General features: G+C 41.9%; 1 protein-coding gene across 5 annotated transcripts in view; it reads right to left on the bottom strand.

The window, feature by feature from the left end:
* LOC122931886 (cGMP-dependent 3',5'-cyclic phosphodiesterase-like) overlaps positions 1-21,743 on the bottom strand; it is a 310,101-nt gene that overhangs the window by 77,593 nt on the left and 210,765 nt on the right. For all 5 annotated transcript variants that reach the window (XM_044285943.1, XM_044285946.1, XM_044285942.1 and 2 more), the window contains 4 exons: positions 21,453-21,508; positions 14,977-15,036; positions 9,824-9,983; positions 8,293-8,345 (listed from right to left, as the gene is read on the bottom strand). In XM_044285943.1, coding sequence (XP_044141878.1) covers positions 8,293-8,345; positions 9,824-9,983; positions 14,977-15,036; positions 21,453-21,508 — 329 coding nt within the window. The remainder of the gene's footprint in view (positions 1-8,292; positions 8,346-9,823; positions 9,984-14,976; positions 15,037-21,452; positions 21,509-21,743) is intronic.

Genomic DNA, 21,743 nt, shown 5'->3' with positions numbered 1-21,743 from the left:
AACTACTATAATACTGCTCCTATGTACAAGAATATAACTACTATAATACTGCCCCCTATGTATAAGACTATAACTACTATAATACTGCCCCTTACTTTCTCACATTTTGTGCCTGCAGTGAAGCGGTTAATGTTTGGGTGAGATGTGATGTTCCTGCACAAGCTGAGTGCAGATTATAAATATCCTGACACATTATAGGGAGATTAATGCCGCGCTGTTCCCTCTTCCTCCCATACAATGGCTGTCACTGCAGCGCGGCTCTGTACTCCCCGGCTATTTTTATTAATTTTTTTATAAAAACAGATTTTGAATTTCATTTAGCAAAGTTAAATCCCTTGTAATTGTTGTCGTCCTTTTTCCGCTTTGAACCAGATCTAGGTTTTTTTTCTGCTTCTTTTGTCCTTCTGTACAATACAGCAAAAATATTCGCGCCTCGCGCAGCTTTGTCCTCGCTCTCATGCTCTCCTTACTTTTTAAGATTATATAAATTGTTTCTGTGGGAAAAGCGGCGCTCCGTACCCAGAGATTGTCAGAACCAAGAGGGAAAAAATAAATCTTTCTTTTAAGAATAAATATAAAAAAAACTCTAAACATACAGTTGCAAGAAAAAGTATGTGAACCCTTTGGAATGAAATGTGGTCATAAAATGTGATCTGATCTAAGTCACAATAGACAATCACAGTTGCTTAACCTAATAACACACAAAGAGTTAAATGTTACCATGTTTTTATTGAACACACCATGTAAACATTCACAGTGCAGGTGGAAAAAGTATGTGAACCCCTAGACTAATGACATCTCCAAGAGCCAATTGGAGTGAGGTGTCAGCCAACTGGAGTCCAGTCTATGAGATGAGATTGGAGGTGTTGGTTACAGCTGCCCTGCCCTATAAAAAACACACCAGTTCTGGGTTTGCTTTTCACAAGGAGCATTGCCTGATGTGAATGATGCCTCACACAAAAGAGCTCTCAGAAGACCTACGATTAAGAATTGTTGACTTGCATAAAGCTGAAAAGGGTTATAAAAGTATCTCCAAAAGCCTTGCTGTTCATCAGTCCACGGTAAGACAAATTGTCTATAGATGGAGAATGTTCAGCACTGCTGCTACTCTCCCTAGGAGCGGCCGTCCTGTAAAGATGACTGCAAGAGCACAGCGCAGACTGCTCAATGAGGTGAAGAAGAATCCTAGAGTGTCAGCTAAAGACTTACAAAAGTCTCTGGCATATGCTAACATCCCTGTTAGCGAATCTACGATACATAAAACACTAAACAAGAATGGATTTCATGGGAGGACACCACAGAGGAAGCCACTGCTGTCCAAAAAAAACATTGCTGCACGTTTACAGTTTGCACAAGAGCCCTGGATGTTCCACAGCAGTACTGGCAACATATTCTGTGGACAGATAAAACCAAAGTTGAGTTGTTTGGAAGAAACACACAACACTATGTGTGGAGAAAAAGAGGCACAGCACGCCAACATCAAAACCTCATCCCACCTGTGAAGTATGGTGGTGGGGGCATCATGGTTTGGGGCTGCTTTGCTGCGTCAGGGCCTGGACGGATTGCTATCATCAAAGGAAAAATGAATTCCCAAGTTTATCCAGACATTTTGCAGGAGAACTTAAGGCCATCTGTCCACCAGCTGAAGCTCAACAGAAGATGGGTGTTGCAACAGGACAACGACCCAAAGCAAAGAAGTAAATCAACAACAGAATGGCTTAAACAGAAGAAAATCCGCCTTCTGGAGCGGCCCAGACAGAGTCCTGACCTCAACCCGATTGAGATGCTGTGGCAGGACCTCAAGAAAGCGATTCCCACCAGACATCCCAAGAATATTGCTGAACTGAAACCGTTCTGTAAAGAGGAATGGTGAAGAATTACTCCTGACCGTTGTGCACGTCTGATCTGCAACTACAGGAAACGTTTGGTGGAAGTTATTGCTGCCAAAGGAGGTTCAACCAGTTATTAAAGGGAGTCTGTCATCACAGTTTTACCTTTTTAACCCTTCCCATAGCTTTCTAGCAGCATTACAGTTGATAAAAACGTTACCTTGATAAGCAATCGTGGACTTATAAAACTGGCAAAAATCATCTTAGTAGGATATGCAAATGAGGGCTCGCAAGTGCCCAGGGGCGGCGTCAACCTCGTAGGTGCCCAGGCAGCTCTGCCTTATCGTCGCTTCCCCCGCCCAATCTTTCCCTCTGCCCGCCTATCCTTTCCCTCTGCCCGCCCATCTTCTTACTTCTTCTTTCGCGGAGATCCCGCTCCTGCGAGCTGAGTCCGTCGGCCGGCACATGCGAACTGCTATGTCCATTCCTGGTACGGCATTACAGTAATTAATGCGCATGCGCCGGCTAACTCGCAGAAAAATAAAAAATGTAACTCACCTCATCCACTTGTCTTGGCTTGTCTTCTTTCTTCTTATTTGAAGTCCTGGGAGGAAAAGGACCTTTGGTGACGTCACTGCGCTCATCACATGGTTCATGTGATGGACCATGTGATGAGTGCAGTGATGTCACCAAAGGTCCTTTTCCTCCCTGGTCCTCAAAGAAGAAGAAAGAAGACAAGCCTGGCTGCGCGAACAAGTGGATGAGGTGAGTTACATTTTATTTTATTTTTTTAACCCCTCTATCCCTCATTTACTTTGTATTCTGTATTAAGAATGCTATTATTTTCCTTTATAACCATGTTATAAGGGAAAATAATAAAATCTACTCAACACCGATCCCAAGCTCGAACTTCTGTGAAGAAGTCCGGGTTCGGGTCTGGGTACCAAACATGCCGATTTTTCTCACGCGCGTGCAAAACGCATTAAAATGCTTTGCACTCGCGCTGAAAAATCGTGCATTTTCCCGCAACGCACCCGCAATTTGTCCGGCCCTCACACGCGACGCCCGTGTGAAAGAGGCCTAACTTGGAGTACATATCACACCGCCATTAATGGCCGCAGCCAATGTTTCCCCCATGTAACCTAATACAGTATGCCATGGCCGGACTGAATGCACTGCTTCTTCTCTGCTGTGCTGCATGGTCCCTGGTGGCCGAGTGGGCTTATAAATAATAGTCCTGGTGTCTAGTGAGACAGTGAATAATATCACTGATTTGTTTTTTTTATCATTGCACTTGTATGAGGTCTTATTTTTTGCAGGACAAGTTATAGTTTTTAATGAACCATTTCAAGTACATGTAATGATTGATTAACCTCTTCAGGACACATGACGTCCCGGTACGTCATGTGTTGTTCCGATCACCGCCGTCCGGCGGGCAGTGATCGGAACCGGTGCCTGGTCAAATCATTGAGCAGGAACCTTGGCTAGATGCGCCGGGGGGTTCTGTGACCCCTCCCCCCCATGTCGGCGATCGCAGCAAACTGCAGGTCAATTCAGACCTGTGGTTTGCTGCGTTTCCGACCCGATAACCCGGAACAGGGTGGTGATCGGTGGTGTGATAATACACCACCAATCACCATCCTGCAATCCTGAGAGGTGATGTCACCATCTGATCGCCTCTGATTGGTAGGGACGTTCAAATTACCGCTGCTGCACGTGTGGATCTCAGCCAGCATCACCCATCCTTGCCCCAGCACCCATCCTTTCCCCAGGACCCGATCTGTGCCCCAGCACCCCCCATCTGATCAGCCAGGTAATTAGGGAAAGGTTGGTCTAGGCAGGGATATAAAAGGGAAAGTTAGTGGGAAAAAAAAGTTCTATTGCATCACCCTAAGTAGGGTGTCTGGGGTCCACAGCACAGCTGTGTGACCCTAGATCCCCCAGGGGTGCTGCCGCTTGCCCCCCTGCCCCCCTCCCCACCCATTTTTTTTTTGTATGCATAAGCTGACTGTGGCCGGCACTCTTAGCGTCCGGCCACTGTTAGCGCATCGCACACCGCACTGCTGATCAACTTCGGACGGTTGATCAGCAGTTTAGAATTTTTTATTTATTCTTTTCACATTTTTTACCCTTTTTTTAGTTTAGTCTTTTTTTTAGTTTTAGGGATAAGTCCGCAAACACCCGTGCCCCACACACACGCAGCGGGAAACTTGTGTGGGACCTTATGCACCCACTGCTAGATAAGGGTTACCACCTGTACGTGGATAACTTTTATACCAGTATCCCCTTGTTCCAGTCCCTTGCCGCCAGATCCACGTCCGCTTGTGGGACCGTGCGGAAAAATCAGCGTGGCCTTCCTGCCCTCCCCCTCCAGGTACCTATCCCCAGGGGTGAGACCCGTGCCCTTACCACTGGAAACCTGTTGCTGGTCAGGTATAAGGACAAGAGGGATGTCCTTGTACTGTCCACAATTCATGGTAACGGCATCACCCCTGTCCCTGTGCGAGGTACCGCGGCAACTATCCTCAAGCCCGATTGTATCGTCGCCTACAATCGTTATATGGGAGGAGTTGATCTCTCTGATCAAGTCCTCAAGCCATATAACGCCATGCGCAAAACCCGGGCATGGTACAAAAAAGTTGCGGTCTACTTGGTGCAGGTTGCCATGTACAACTCTTTTGTACTATCCCGAAGCGCTGGCAGCACAGGGACATTCCTCCAATTCTATGAGGCAGTCCTCAAAGACCTGATCGTTTCGGACCGGGAAAGATCAGGCCGGAGTACCCCGGGAACTGGAGGCGCCCGGATCGTCCCTGGCCAACACTTTCCAGGTGTGGTCCCCCATACTGGAAAGAAGGGACGGACCCAAAAAAAGTGCAGAGTGTGTCGCAGGAGGGGGATACGGAAGGACACCACCACTCAGTGCGACACGTGCCCCGATCATCCGGGCCTCTGCGTTATCGATTGCTTCAGGGAGTATCACACTTCCATGGAGTACTAAATGTATAATCCCCTTCACCAACTTAGCCACTGACTATCGATCGATAAAAAGTATGGTTCTCAGACTTCAGACACCCCAAAAAATTTGTTCTAAAAGTTTGTAAAACTACAATAATTGAAAAAAGTATACAAATTAGGTATCGCCGCGTCCGTAATAATCTCCTCTATAAAAATACCCCATGACCCAACCCCCCAGATTAACACGGTCCCAAAAAAATAAAAAAAGTTGCAAAAAAAAGAACTTTTTTGGTCATCTTACATAACAAAAAAAGCAAGCGATCAAAAAGTCATATAGCCCCCAAAATAGTGCCAATAAAACCGTCCTCTAATCCCGCAAAAAATGAGCTCCTACGTAAGATAATCGGCTAAAAAATAAATAAATAAAAAAATAGACAGACTTTAGAGATACAAAAAAAATATTTGTAATAAAAAGGATAATATAGTCTAAAACCTAAATAATTGTAAAAAAGTAGACTTATTAGACGAGAATCAACAGAAGAGAAGTAGAACGGATCTACTCGGCCGGAGGACATAAAAGCTTGTATGGTGAACATGGAAAGCATCGAGATGTCAGATGTTTCCTATCTTTTTCAGTGTTTGTTTACAAAAGTTCTTTTCCCGGATGTGGACATTGGACGTCAGTGCGGTGGTTTATTTTTGAGGTCTACACCGAGGTAGGAAGAGACTGCGGCTTTTCCCGAAAGAGGGGGAATCGCCGATCTATTTGTATTAAGAGGAGGAACTAATGGAAGATAAAGGGAGAAAACGAATCATGTGACATTGAAAGGAGAACGTTTTAACTTGTTGTATTTTGTGTGATATCGTGAGTTGATGGTTTTGTATTTTAAAAAGCTTGAATGTTATTTAAAAATGAATTTTGTAGTAACGCCCATAGCGTCTTGGAAAAGGAGCAATCTAGAGGAGTCCACAGGGGCCCCCGACGAAACCCGGGGCGGGCCTTCCATGAGAGGACGTGCTGTTGTTTTATGGATCTTGTGAGTACAATAAATCACGTTAATGAAGCTCAGTGGCGGTATTTCACTTAGATTTAAGCATCGACCTTAGTGGGAACCAAAACGGAGGAATCGCATCGATAGATACCTTTTGTCTCCCTCGGTGTGAACTGCGCTCAAGTTGAAGCAGCGCGGTTTTCTATATTATATACGTTGGTTATTTGTGAAGGGTAACTACCTCACGAGAAAAACTGCAGCGCAAAAGGACAACACTGATAGTAGCTCCATCCCCCTGAAGAAGCCACAGTTAGTGGTGAAACATGTTGGGGAGCTATACCTTGGTTTGGTGTTAGCGTCTCAGTGAGGAGTATCTGCAGACTCACTACACTTAGACACTCCAGCGGCAGAGAGTCGCGCTAAATGATGTGATGATATAAAGGAAGTGATCTCTTAGAAAGCGACCTGATAGGTGATCCTCCACTATGCGATACATTTAGGGTTACCAATTAATATTAGCAACAGAAAATAGAAAGCAAAAGACACGCATAGTGAAGTAACCCTAACTTCTGCCGCCTGAATCCATACTGCACCTTTAATTTTTTTAAAATATTTTTCTTTTTTTCTCCTGTTTTGTATTATCTTCAATTAAAGAAATAAACGCTACGTTTTAATTGACTGGAAAGGGAGTCTAGTAGCTTAGGCTATCTGAACTATATTATTTGCTAAATTATCCCGGGTCTAAAGGGTCCATGAAATATAAATATAGATCCTATGTACTGTATCCAGGGGCATAAGTACAATTTATAGGGCCCCGCAGTAAAGTAAGATGGGGCCCCCACCACCTAGTGTAAAAATGTTAAAACAGCAGCAGAAGTAGCAAAAATTCCAGGTATGTATAAAAGCACAATATATCAGAGCACAAAGCTGCCACAATGTCACCCCCCACAAAGAGGTACAATGATCTTGCACCTGACTGGGCCCCCTTAACCTTTGGGCCCCCTTAACCTTTGGGCTATGGTTATAGTTACGCCCATAACCGTATCTGCTTTAGATGCAAAATATACAGTCCCTGGTGGACTACACGTTACAATTACTGTTACTATTATCCGTATTTAGTGGGTAGATACCATCTGTGATATAGGGGGGCTTCTTAGATTCTGGGGTATAAAAGATAAGATCCCATCTATGTAATGGGTTAATACATAGTAACCTTGGTGTGTGCCTATTGGGGAGTAATATAACATTCCCAGTATATAGTTGTTAATATATCATAGAATTGGTGTCAGTGGTGGATTAACAATAAATATCCCTGGTATCTAGTGGGTTAATATATAATATCCCTGGTGCCTAGTGTGTGATATATAATATCCCTGGTGTCTAGTGGGTTAATATATAATATCCCTGGTGTCTAGTGGTTTAATATATAATATCCCTGGTGCCTAGTGTGTGATATATAATATCCCTGGTGTCTAGTGTGTGATATATAATATCCCTGGTATCTAGTGTGTGATATATAATATCCCTGGTGTCTAGTGGGTTAATCTATAATATCCCTGGTGTCTAGGGTGTGATATATAATATCCCTGGTGTCTTGTGGGTTAATATATAATATCCCTGAGGTCTAGTGGGTTAACACATAATATCCCTGGTATCTAGTGGGTTAACATATAATATCCCTGGTGTCTACTGGGTTAATATATAATATCCCTGGGGTCTAGTGGGTTAATATAACATTCCCATGATCTATTATTATATATTATATACCTGATGTCTGGTGTCCATGGTAGTGGATTAATAATAAACGACCCTGGCATCTAGTGGGTTAATAATGGTGGCCCTGGTGGTTCACTGAGCCCTTATCTTTCCGGGGTCCACCCCGACCATGTCCAGCCCCCCCAGCTCCGCTCTGCACAGTTTCCACTAACCCGATAACAGAATTATATATTGCTCCGATCTCCAGTAATTGGTTGAGTGCAATTAACACTTTGGCGCGCGGCTCCGGGGTCACCGCTTGGCATGTTTATCCCCAGGAGCGGCGAGCGGCGGTGAAGTCATACGTTTCGGCAGTGAATTAGCAATGATTTTACCGCCACTAATTTACTCCTCACATTTCCTGAGCGTCTGCGGTGGTTATTAACGGGGGCGGGGGGGTGCGGCTGCCAGGGATCATGTCACTATATAAAGGACGTGCAGACTATATGGGGCGGTTTTAATCACATGACCTGTACGTGGGGATCGGCAACCTTCGCCACTCCAGCTGTGGTGAAACTACGACTCCCAGCATGCACACTTGCTTGGCTGTTTTCAGAACTCTCATAGAAGTGAATGGAGCATGCTGGGAGTTGTAGTTTCACCACATCTGGCGTGCCGGAGGTTGCGGACCCCTGCTCTAGAACTTACTCATAGGCTTTGGCATTCAGTTTCCTGACCATATCTCTGCCTGTGTAGAATTAGTTATCTGCTCACACAGCTGAGGGTTTGTTACAATGTATCAGTACAGGAGTACTCACGTAATGAATGACTTTGATCTGGAGAGACGCCGCGTCCAGGTCGTAGAGTTCACCTGAGGGCAAGACACAAGTTATGTCAGAGCGGCATTCACGTGGAAGAGCTAGGGCTAGGAACTGGACACTAGAGTCAACCTCCAGCCAAACACAGCCCCTCCTCCAAAAAAGAAGACTCCACCCCCGAGGGGCATAGAACTGAAAAATCATTGCATTCATGGTCACCAGTGCTCCCAGTATCATGAAAAGGACTGGATGCCATAATCACTCCCTCCCTCCCTCGGACCCCCATCTATGGAGCTGTGACATGTGTATGGCTTTTTGATCACTTTTTATTACATTTTTTTGGGGAGGTGAAGCGATGAAAAAATAGTGAATCGGCCATTTTGATGTTTTTTCTGTTACATCAGAGGGGATAAATATTTTTATATTTTAACAGTTTGGGCCTTTTTGGACGTGGCGATCCCTTTAATGTTTATTTTTTTTTGTTTATTTTTGTTTATTTTTATATGTTTTGTATTTTTTATATACATTTTTTTCTTATTACACTTTTTAAAAGTTTCCCTATGGAACTTGAACATGTGATCCTCAGATCCCTCCTGTCATAGACTTTAGTGCATTAGTAGAGGGATCTATGAGAATTTCACTATGTTCCTATGGAGTCCTGGGAATGAACGGCTTCTCTGATTGCTGCTCGGGGGAGCTGTTCCCGGGATGTGCAGTGACTATGGCATCTGTTGAATGTCTGCGATCGGCGTTATAGCCGACTGCAGACCTTAGCCCTGGGCCTCTGCAGTTTGAAACAGCAGAAACCCAACAGCTGTGGTGCTTGCAAGCAGGTGACCTATTTAAACAGATGACTTCCAACGTACATGTATGGCTGTGGTTTTCTAAGGGTTAAAGAATCAGTGAGTGTTGGAATTCGTAACTTCTATCTAGCTAACCCCTTCAGTGGTGCTCCAGCGAGCCGGCTGGGAAGCAGATGTGTATAAGGGAGTGACGTTACAAATAGAAGGACACCGAGGAAGAAAGCTGATGAGGGATCGGGAACTGAGCGCGCAGAGGATAGGAAAAAAAGGGCAGTCCCTGGGACTCCGTGACTGGCACACAGGACAGATGTCCCCCCGGAGCTGAATTTCCATTCTTTGAACATTACATGCACATGAACGAATCCGTTTTACAGTCCGCAAATCGTGGATCCGCAAAATACGGATGCAGACCGTGTGCCGCCCGCATTTTTTGCAGAACAGAAATGGGATGATCAGTGGGCTGTCAGCATCCGTATATGTGTTCCCCTCCAAAAATAGAACATGTTCTATACTTGGCCGCAAAATGCGGATCACGAATCCACTGAAGTCAATGGGTCGGTGAAAATAATGTGGATACAACACGGACAGTATCCGTATTTTGCAGATCTGAAATTTGCACATCTCCTACTGTCCTTCCTGTGTGGGTGTCAGTCTTCACTGTGCCTATAAAATCCTATTCATGACCCAGGAAGGTCAGAATGAAGGGAAAACACGGACATATCTCGTACCACATAACTGCAGGATCTTCCGGTCTAGTTCATCGTAACTTTCATTCTGAACAGGTTCTGGTTTGACCAATGATTTTTCAGAAGAGCCCGTTGATAGACTGACTTGGGGCCACGGTTGTAACTTCTGGACCGCCACCACCCGTTTACACGCCACCACCATCTGGGAGAAAAAGGGTTAACAAATGTAAGATAAGAAAAGTGCAAAGATACAGGACATGTGGCTGCTGCCAAGAGGCTGACAGAGGCAACTACCTGTGGCCGCCACTAGGAGGAGCTGTACACATCTGTATGCAGTGAGCTCCCTCTAGTGGTGACCGCAGGCAGACAGAATTCTATAACGAGAAAAAACTTCTGACCGCTATAAAATAAGAAATTAATATGTGCAGGACGTTGCACCTGATTTAGAGAAGATTGTTTTAACCCTTTTACTACTGAAACAACTATAGCTATTAACCCTATCACCATTCTAGACCACCAGGAATACTAGGCTATGTTCACATGCTGAGGATACAGTCAGGATTTTATCCCCCATTCACACAGGAATTAATGCTCTGCAGATTTTACGATCCACACCATGCCGAGTGGCTCCACCGAATGAAGGTGCAAATCCACAGGCCAATCTACATCATAGGTACAAGTTTCCTCTGCGGATTTCTCATGTCATCTCAACATGGACTTATTGTTAACCACAGACCTCCAGGGATATTATTTCTAACCTACTGTAGACAACCAGAGATATTACTGTAACCTACTACAGACCTCCAGAGATATTACCGCTAATGTACTCCAGACCTCCAGGTATATTACATCTAACATACTCCAGACCTCCAGGCATATTACAGCTAACGTACGCCAGACCTCCAGGGATATTACCGCTAACGTACTCTACACCTCCAGGTATATTATAGTTAACATACTCCAGACCTCCAGGGATATTACCGCTAACGTACTTCAGACCTCCAGGTATATTAAAGCTAACGTACTCCAGACCTCCAGGTATATTAAAGCTAACGTACTCCAGACCTCCAGGTATATTAAAGCTAACGTACTCCAGACCTTCAGGTATATTACTGTAACCTACTCTAGACCTCCAGGTATATTAGAGCTAACCTACTCCAGACCTCCAGAGATATTACCGCTAACATACTCCAGACCTCCAGGGATATTACCGTTAACCTACTCCAGACCTTCAGCGATATTACCGCTAATGTACTCTAGACCTCCAGAGATATTACAGCTAACGTACTCCAGACCTCCAGGGATATTACAGCTAACGTACTCCAGACCTCCAGGGATATTACCGCTCATGTACTCCAGACCTCCAGGTATATTACAGCTAACGTACTCCAGACCTACAGAGATATTACCGCTAATGTACTTCAGACCTCCAGGTATATGATAGTTAAAGGAAACCTGGATGTTGTGTATAGAGCTGAGGACATGGGCTGCTAGATGGCCGCTAGCACATCCACAATATCCAGTCCCCATAGCTCTGTGTGCTTTTATTGCGTAAAAAAAACAATTTATATATATGTAAATGAGGCAAGTAAACCCAAGGAGCTGTAACTAAAGTTTCCGGAGCCCAGCCACGCCCACTGTGAAGGAGCCCAGCACCGCCCCGCATCCTCCGAATCTCTTCCTTTCTCCCTAACTTAACAAAGCTAGAGCGCAGTAATCTTGCGATGCTCGAGCTAGCGCATGCGCAGTGTCGGCATAGTGTTCCTTCCCTGTGCTGGCATCAGCCTCAGGGAACGAACTGCGCATGCGCTAGGTCGCGCATCGCAAGATTGCGGCGCTCTAGCTTTGTGAAGTTATTGAGCAAGGAGTAGATTCGGAGGGTGCGGCAGTGCTGGGCTCCTTCACCGTGGGCGTGGCTGGGCTCCTTCACAGTGGGCGTGGCTGGGCTCCGAGACAGGGAACGCTGGACTCATCTAAGGGTCATTTACATATCTATAAAATTGTTTTTTGACACAATAAAAGCACACAGAGCTATGGGGACCGGATATTGCGGATGTGCTAGCCGCCATCTAGCAGCCCATTCCCTCAGCTCTATACCCAAAATCCAGGTGACATGTTCCCTTTAACCTACCCTATCATTCCAAGAACATTGCAGTTAACCTACTCCAGACCTCCAGGGATATTACTGCTAAGGTACTCCAGCCCTCGAGGTATATTACCGCTAAGGTACTCCACACCTCCAGGGATATTACCTCTAACCTACTCCAGACCTCCAGGGATATTACCGCTAACCTACTCCAGACCTCCAGGTATATTACAGCTAACCTAATCCAGCCCCCAGAGATATTACAGCTAACCTAATCCAGCCCCCAGAGATATTACAGCTAACCTACTCCAGACCTCCAGAGATATTACAGTTAACCTACCCTAGACCTCCAGGGATATTACCGCTAACCTACTCTAGACCTCCAGGAATATTACAGTTAAAGGAGTTTTTGATGCTGATGACCTTCTAGCAGCTTACCAAGCACAGTGCCGTACACTGTATAGGGAGAAGGCTGCGGCGATCACAGGTGAGCTGGTGCCTTCTCAAACAGCTGATTGGTGGGGGTCCTGGGGGTCGGACCCCACAGATCAGATGATCTATCCTGTGGAAGAGTCATCAGTATCAAAATCTCGGAAAACCCCTTTAACCTACCCAAGACCTCCAGGAATATAACTGCAACCCTACCCAAGACCTCCAGGGATATCACAGGTAACCTACCCAAGACTTCCAGGGATATAACTGCAACCCTACCCAAGACATCCAGGGATATCACAGGTAACCTACCCAAGACCTCCAGGAATATAACTGCAACCCTACCCAAGACATCCAGGGATATCACAGGTAACCTACCCAAGACCTCCAGGAATATAACTGCAACCCTACCCAAGACCTCCAGGGATATCACAGGTAACCTACCCAAGACCTCCAGGGATACCACAGGTAACCTACCCAAGACCTCCAGGGATACCACAGGTAACCTACCCAAGACTTCCAGGGATATAACTGCAACCCTACCCAAGACATCCAGGGATATCACAGGTAACCTACCCAAGACCTCCAGGGATATCACAGGTAATCTACCCAAGAACTCCAGGGATATCACAGGTAACCTACCTAAGACCTCCAGGGATACCACAGGTAACCTACCCAAGACCTTCAGGGATACCACAGGTAACCTACCCAAGACCTCCAGGGATATAACGGCAACTCTACCCAAGACCTCCAGGGATATCACAGGTAACCTACCCAATACCTCCAGGGATATCACAGGTAACCTACCCAAGAACTCCAGGGATATCACAGGTAACCTACCCAAGACCTCCAGGGATACCACAGGTAACCTACCCAAGACCTCCAGGGATACCACAGGTAACCTACCCAAGACCTCCAGGGATACCACAGGTAACCTACCCAAGACATCCAAGGATATCACATGTAACCTACCCAAGACCTCCAGGGATATCACAGGTAACCTACCCAAGAACTCCAGGGATACCACAGTTAACCTACCTAAGACCTCCAGGGATACCACAGGTAACCTACCCAATACCTCCAGGGATATAACTGCAACCCTACCCAAGACATCCAGGGATATCACAGGTAACCTACCCAAGACCTCCAGGGATATCACAGGTAACCTACCCAAGAACTCCAAGGATATCACAGGTAACCTACCTAAGACCTCCAGGGATACCACAGGTAACCTACCCAAGACCTCCAGGGATACCACAGGTAACCAACCCTAGTCTTCCAGGGATTTTACTGCTACTATTCAGAACTCTAGGAAAGCTGGGTGATAGACATCGGTCACTTTGGAATTTTTTTGATTTGGGTGGACGGATGACTGTAAATGACATTATCATACTTCTCATTATCAGAAAACAGGGGCGTGAATACTTTTTTTAGGCCTAGGATTTTCAATAATTGCATTGTACACAGGAAATAATGACTTTTCCCTTAACTCATTTCAAAGTTGCAAAAAAATAATCAAAACCTCTCGGATTTACCAGATGCAAATGAGCTGATAAAAATTCAATTCTAATCAGCGCAAAAACTGTAGGGGAATCTCCGTCCACCAGTTACGCGCTCGAAATTACGGTAGGATATTTCTTTTCTGAGTTTCCTATCAGAGAGGCGGCAGATAAGAGAACAAACCGCTCAATCCTTTATTATACGCACATCTCACTCTGGCGCAGATACAGCGCGGGCACCTGTGGGGGATGGGCCGCCCGTATCAGATTGAACGAGGCTGTACACAAGCCCCCACATCCGCCCGCTCCTTCTCTCATTTGATTAACTTGTCAATCTGTTTTGTTGCAGGGGATTTGATTAACTTTAATCTTATGAAATTTTAATTTCTCTCTTGGCTCCAGAGAGTTTCCTTCCTTCGGTGCCGGTCATCATATAGATTTGGGAAGCTCCTCTGGAGCAGGTGGGGGCCGGACGAGTGACAAGTAAACCATTGTACCTAGAAGAAGTGTTCGAATTGGGACAAAGTAACGGATGAACATCTTAAAGGGACACTGCTAATAATGTCAAGACGCTGCCCACGTTATACCATGAACCCTGCTGATGAAGACGCCGTATCAACTATTTCTGCAGGAACTTTACTTCCAGGGATATTAGCTTTTAAAATTAAAAAAATAATTGCCTCCTCTAGGGGGCACTGTTACAATAGTTTCTATAAAAAGACTGAAACCCCAGCAAAGCACAAATCATTCTGGAAAATAATATTCGCCGAAATCACAATTCAATCAGCTGAGAAGCGCCTTTAGTAAAGCAGTACTTTCACTTTAAGGCAGAATAAAGGCACTTTATACAATGTATCTTTTGAAACTACCGTAATTGCTAAACAATTGATGAGATCTCTAGTTAATTAATCAGATCCCTACTTTGTTCTAATATCCAACAAACTACCTGTATGGATTGTGAAAACCCCTCTGCCTCTGGTCAGATAGAAGTTGTCACAGCCCCGCCCCCTCCACAAGCTTGCCTTATAATAAGTGAGACATTATAAATAGCGGGAGGTAAGGGTTTGAGGGCCCCTGAGAGGTGTCTCCTCCACAACGTTACCATGTGTCACAGGAGACTTTGGTGGAGTGCTCCTTTAAGTGAGGAGCGGCTGTAAATGCTGTGTGACATGACTTACGTGTCGCTCCAGAGTCCGCAGGTTCTGTTCATCGTAATCGCTCAGCGGACTGCAGTACATCTGAAAGACGAAGAGCGAAATCGTAAAGATATCAATACATGTGACTTATAGATCATCCGAGAGGAAACTAAGCGAACAAAAAGGGGAAGAAGACGTCCAATGGTCGGCACCGCGTACTGTAGACAGTGAGGGCGACACTATAGCAGTGGTGGCGAAACGATGGCACGGGTGCCAGAGGCCGCACTCAGAGCCCTCTCCTTGGGCGCCCGCACCCTGGAAAAAATCTAAGGCTGCATGTCGCACGACAAACGGACGTTAACAACTGACCCATTCAATTGTATGGGGGCAGTCTGTCAGTGACAAACGGACAAGATAAAACCGTTTTTTCACGGTCGTGTGCATGAAGGCTTAGACTTTTCCTGCCCTTCATCAGCACAGGGCGCACTATGAACGGCACAGGCCGGGCACTGAATGCAGGCCGGATATTACAGCACAAAGTACATGGAGGAGACACTATCTAGATATTCAGGTGAAATTGCTGTGTTGGCACTTTGCGATAAATAAGTGGGATTTGGGTAGCAGTTTGGGCACTCGGTCTGTAAAAGTTTCACCATCACTGCACTATAGCATTATATAGAGATAACCATTATATTACAGTACATAGGAGACAGTATTATAGCAGTTATATTCTTGTACATAGAAGGCAGTATTATAGTAGTTATATTCTTGTACATAGGAGCAGTATTATAGTAGTTATATTCTTGTACATAGGAGCAGTATTATAGTAGTTATATTCTTGTACATAGGAGCAGTATTATAGTAGTTATATTCTTGTACACAGGAGCAGTATTATAGTAGTTATATTCTTGTACACAGGAGCAGTATTATAGTAGTTATATTCTTGTACACAGGAGCAGTATTATAGTAGTTATATTCTTGTACACAGGAGCAGTATTATAGTAGTTATATTCTTGTACATAGGAGCAGTATTATAGTAGTTATATTCTTGTACATAGGAGGCAGTATTATAGTAGTTATATTCTTGTACATAGGTGCAGTATTATAGTAGTTATATTCTTGTACATAGGAGCAGTATTATAGTAGTTATATTCTTGTACATAGGAGCAGTATTATAGTAGTTATATTCTTATACATAGGTGCAGTATTATACTAGTTATATTCTTGTACATAGGAGGCAGTATTATAGTAGTTATATTCTTGTACATATGAGCAGTATTATAGTAGTTATATTCTTGCACATAGAAGCAGTATTATAGTAGTTATATTCTTGCACATAGGTGCAGTATTATACTAGTTATATTCTTGTACATAGGAGGCAGTATTATAGTAGTTATATTCTTGTACATATGAGCAGTATTATAGTAGTTATATTCTTGCACATAGAAGCAGTATTATAGTAGTTATATTCTTGTACATAGGAGGCAGTATTATAGTAGTTATATTCTTGTACATAGGAGGCAGTATTATAGTAGTTATATTCTTGTACATAGGAGGCAGTATTATAGTAGTTATATTCTTGTACATAGGAGGCAGTATTATAGTAGTTATATTCTTGTACATAGGAGGCGGTATTATAGTAGTTATATTCTTGTACATAGGAGCAGTATTATAGTAGTTATATTCTTGTACATAGGAGCAGTATTATAGTAGTTATATTCTTGTACATAGGAGGCAGTATTATAGTAGTTATATTCTTGTACATAGGAGCAGTATTATAGTAGTTATATTCTTGTACATAGGAGGCAGTATTATAGTAGTTATATTCCTGTACATAGGAGGCAGTATTATAGTAGTTATATTCTTGTACATAGGAGGCAGTATTATAGTAGTTATATTCCTGTACATAGGAGGCAGTATTATAGTAGTTATATTCTTGTACATAGGAGCAGTATTATAGTAGTTATATTCTTGTACATAGGAGGCAGTATTATAGTAGTTATATTCTTGTACATAGGAGGCAGTATTATAGCAGTTATATTCTTGTACATAGGAGCAGTATTATAGTAGTTATATTCTTGTACATAGGAGCAGTATTATAGTAGTGATATTCTTGTACATAGGATGCAGTATTATAGTAGTTATATTCCTGTACATAGGAGCAGTATTATAGTAGTTATATTCTTGTACATAGGGGCAGTATTATAGTAGTTATATTCTTGTATATAGGAGCAGTATTATAGAAGTTATATTCTTGTACATAGGAGGCGGTATTATAGTAGTTATATTCTCTTACATAGATGCAGTATTATAGTACACAGTGGATAATATTACAGTAATGTCAGTAGTAAGTGGAGTTTCCCAGTGTTGGAATGTAGAGTCTAGATCTTCATTAGCAGCTTGCGGATTTCAGGGATATCACTATTCTAGAGGTAATTTCAGTAATGTTCTGCTTGTATAAATGGTTCATAGCGAAAATTCATTACAGGAGATTAATTATACTTTGGGAAACATTTCTTGGAGTGAATGTTCTGATATTCTGGGTCCTAAACAGTCATTGGAGCCTTCGCGGTGCATTCGAGTCACATTTGTTGTTAATAAAGCAGATGAATTAGATCCACGGTGAATGGCGCGGCGCCAGGGACGCATGTATTATTATCCGGCAATCATAAGACTCAATACATCAGGCTTCGCTGAGAGATGATGGGAGATTTGTTTTTTTCTTTTCAACAGATTGCTCATTAAGAAAACCCAGAAGCTGCTTTCTGCGGGGTTGTTGTGTGCGGAGATTAATCTGCCCTCTGTCTGATTTCCTGCAGATCAGTAAATACTGGAAATATTCTGCAAACGTTTTATAGTTAAGAATCTAGAGAGCAAGACAAGACGAGGCGGCCATGACACGTCTCCTCACTACATACCTCTACATGTCACTAAGCCCTAAAGAGAAATGACTAAAGTCAAGTGGAATTGCTCTTCTCTAAAGGTTACATCTCCCTCTTAATGTACTGCATATCAAAACTGATACTCCAGTCACATCCAGAGCTGCATTCACAAGTCTTATGAGTGCCAGAAGCGAGATTACAAATACAGTAACTAGTAGGAAAACTACCTTCACTACAATTTACATCATGTGCCTTTCTGGCAGGTCACAGAACAAACATTTTTCTGTGGGAGTGCTTTTAACCCTTTTCGATACATGCGCCATACATGTACAGCGGGCGTCATGGCCGGCAAGTCTCTGCTGTCTCAAACAGCAGAGAACTGCGGCTAATTACCGTGACTGGCAATAAGGCCGATCGCAGTAATTAAAGGCTTTAGATGCCGTGAACACAGCATCTTAATGCGCAAAGACCCGTAAGCTCGCGCTTCCTACCAACAGCCCCTGCGCCGAATGGAGGCATCGATAAATGCGCTGAACACTATGAGCCTCGCTGACGATAAAGCCAGGATAAGAAATTATCAATTTTTAATCCAAACACCATTTTAAAAATCCCTGATAGTACAAAAAAAATCTAAATCATCCCAATTTTTTTTTAAAGTGTTAAAAAAATAAAAAAATATCAAAGTTTCCCCCCTTTCCGTATAATTAAAAATAAACACCTAAATAACAATAAATATAAACATCATGTGTATCAACACGACTGAAAGTCCATACCATTAAAATATTTTAAAAAAATCCAATACGGCGAATGGCGTAAAGGAAAAAAGTGTCAAAATGGCCGATTTGCCATTTTTTCATTGCTTATCTTACCCAAAAAAATGCAATAAAATGTGATCAAAAAGTCAAGCCCACTCAAAAATTGTATCACTACAAACTATGGATTGTCCCACCAAAAATAAGCCCCTAAACAGCTCAGTAGATATACGTATAAAAAAGCTATGGGGTCAGAATATGGTGATGTAAAAAAATTTCTTTTTTATCAAAGTTTAAATGTATTTTTACACTGTTTAGACATAAAAAACCTATACATATCGGGTATCGTTGTAATCGCACTGACCCAAAAAATGAAGGGCATGGCTTTATATTTGCCGAAAATGAAACTCCGTAGGAACAAAACCCGTTAAATTGAATTGAATTGATGATTTTTTTTCCAATTTCACCCCATTTGGAATTATTTCACTGCTTTCCACTACATTTTATGCCATAAAGCTCTCAAAAAATTTGCCCTCATACAGCAATATGAACAGAAACATAAAAAATGTATGGCTCAAGGAAGATAGGGGGAAAAAATGAAAACACAAAAACAAAAAAACCTCCGGTAGAGAAAGGGTGCAATACACTCTAGGTAAGTTATAGCTGGGAAGGGTGGTTAGTTTTGCAAAAACAGCAACATATTTAATTCCACTAACAAGATTACCTTAGTTGTTTCAATTATGAAGAAGTTTTTAGATCACATCAGAATATAACTACTATAATACTGCCCCTATGTAAAAGAATATAACTACTATAATACTGCTCCTATGTACAAGAATATAACTACTATAATACTGCTCCTATGTACAAGAATATAACTACTATAATACTGCTCCTGTGTACAAGAATATAACTACTATAATACTGCTCCTATGTACAAGAAAATAACTACTATAATACTGCTCCTATGTACAAGAATATAACTACTATAATACTGCTCCTATGTACAAGAATATAACTACTATAATACTGCTCCTATGTACAAGAATATAACTACTATAATACTGCCTCCTATGTACAAGAATATAACTACTATAATACTGCCTCCTATGTACAAGAAAATAACTACTATAATACTGCTCCTATGTACAAGAAAATAACTACTATAATACTGCTCCTATGTACAAGAATATAACTACTATAATACTGCTCCTATGTACAAGAATATAACTACTATAATACTGCCTCCTATGTACAAGAATATAACTACTATAATACTGCCTCCTATGTACAAGAATATAACTACTATAATACTGCTCCTATGTACAAGAATATAACTACTATAATACTGCTCCTATGTACAAGAATATAACTACTATAATACTGCCTCCTATGTACAAGAATATAACTACTATAATACTGCCTCCTATGTACAATAATATAACTACTATAATACTGCTCCTATGTACAACAATATAACTACTATAATACTGCCTCCTATGTACAAGAATATAACTACTATAATACTGTCTCCTATGTACAAGAATATAACTACTATAATACTGCCTCCTATGTACAAGAATATAACTACTATAATTTTGCCTCCTATGTACAAGAATATAACTACTATAATACTGTCTCCTATGTACAAGAATATAACTACTATAATACTGCTCCTCTGTACAAGAATATAACTACTATAATACTGCCTCCTATTTACAAGAATATAACTACTATAATTTTGCCTCCTATGTACAAGAATATAACTACTATAATACTGCCTCTATGTGCAAGAATATAACTACTATAATACTGCTCCTATGTACAAGAATATAACTACTATAATACTGCTCATATGTACAAGAATATACCTACTATAATACTGCTCCTATGTACAAGAATATAACTACTATAATACTGCTCATATGTACAAGAATATACCTACTATAATACTGCCCCTATATACAAGAATATAACTACTATAATACTGCCTCCTATGTACAAGAATATAACTACTATAATACTGCTCCTATGTACAAGAATACAACTACTATAATACTGCTCCTATGTACAAGAATATAACTACTATAATACTGCTCATTTGTACAAGAATAAAATTTCTTTAATAGTGCCCCTATGTACAAGAATATAACTACTATAATACTGCCTCCTATGTACAAGAATATAACTACTATAATTTTGCCTCCTATGTACAAGAATATAACTACTATAATACTGTCTCCTATGTACAAGAATATAACTACTATAATACTGCTCCTCTGTACAAGAATATAACTACTATAATACTGCTCCTATGTACAAGAATATAACTACTATAATACTGCTCATATGTACAAGAATATACCTACTATAATACTGCCCCTATATACAAGAATATAACTACTATAATACTGCCTCCTATGTACAAGAATATAACTACTATAATACTGCTCCTATGTACAAGAATATAACTACTATAATACTGCCTCTATGTGCAAGAATATAACTACTATAATACTGCTCCTATGTACAAGAATATAACTACTATAATACTGCTCATATGTACAAGAATATACCAACTATAATACTGCTCCTATGTACAAGAATATAACTACTATAATACTGCTCATATGTACAAGAATATACCTACTATAATACTGCCCCTATATACAAGAATATAACTACTATAATACTGCCTCCTATGTACAAGAATATAACTACTATAATACTGCTCCTATGTACAAGAATACAACTACTATAATACTGCTCCTATGTACAAGAATATAACTACTATAATACTGCTCATTTGTACAAGAATAAAATTTCTTTAATAGTGCCCCTTTTGTACATTTACTATACATGAGCCCAGTATAACGGTACTTACCAGTATGACGCAGACGACTCGCCCGCTGTCCTGTTCTATCAGGGGTAGAATCAGCACTAGAAATAAAGGAAAATACAGTTTTCACCATTGTGGATTAGGAATCATGTGGCGAGGATTAAACCGTTTTAGGTGCTGTAGATATTTTATATATCATTTATGATGTTTTATCTAATAATTAAAGGGGTTTTCAGAGTTAATCTTAAATCCTCCCAACTGCTCTAAATGCCTGAAAACATTATTTCGTACTCGCCTCTTTCCTCCGCCGCCATTTTCTGTGCGGCAGGTCCGGTT

The sequence above is a fragment of the Bufo gargarizans genome, chromosome 3, assembly GCF_014858855.1.
Source record: "Bufo gargarizans isolate SCDJY-AF-19 chromosome 3, ASM1485885v1, whole genome shotgun sequence".
NCBI lineage: Eukaryota > Metazoa > Chordata > Amphibia > Anura > Bufonidae > Bufo > Bufo gargarizans.
This window is presented reverse-complemented; position numbering and strand designations above follow the sequence as displayed.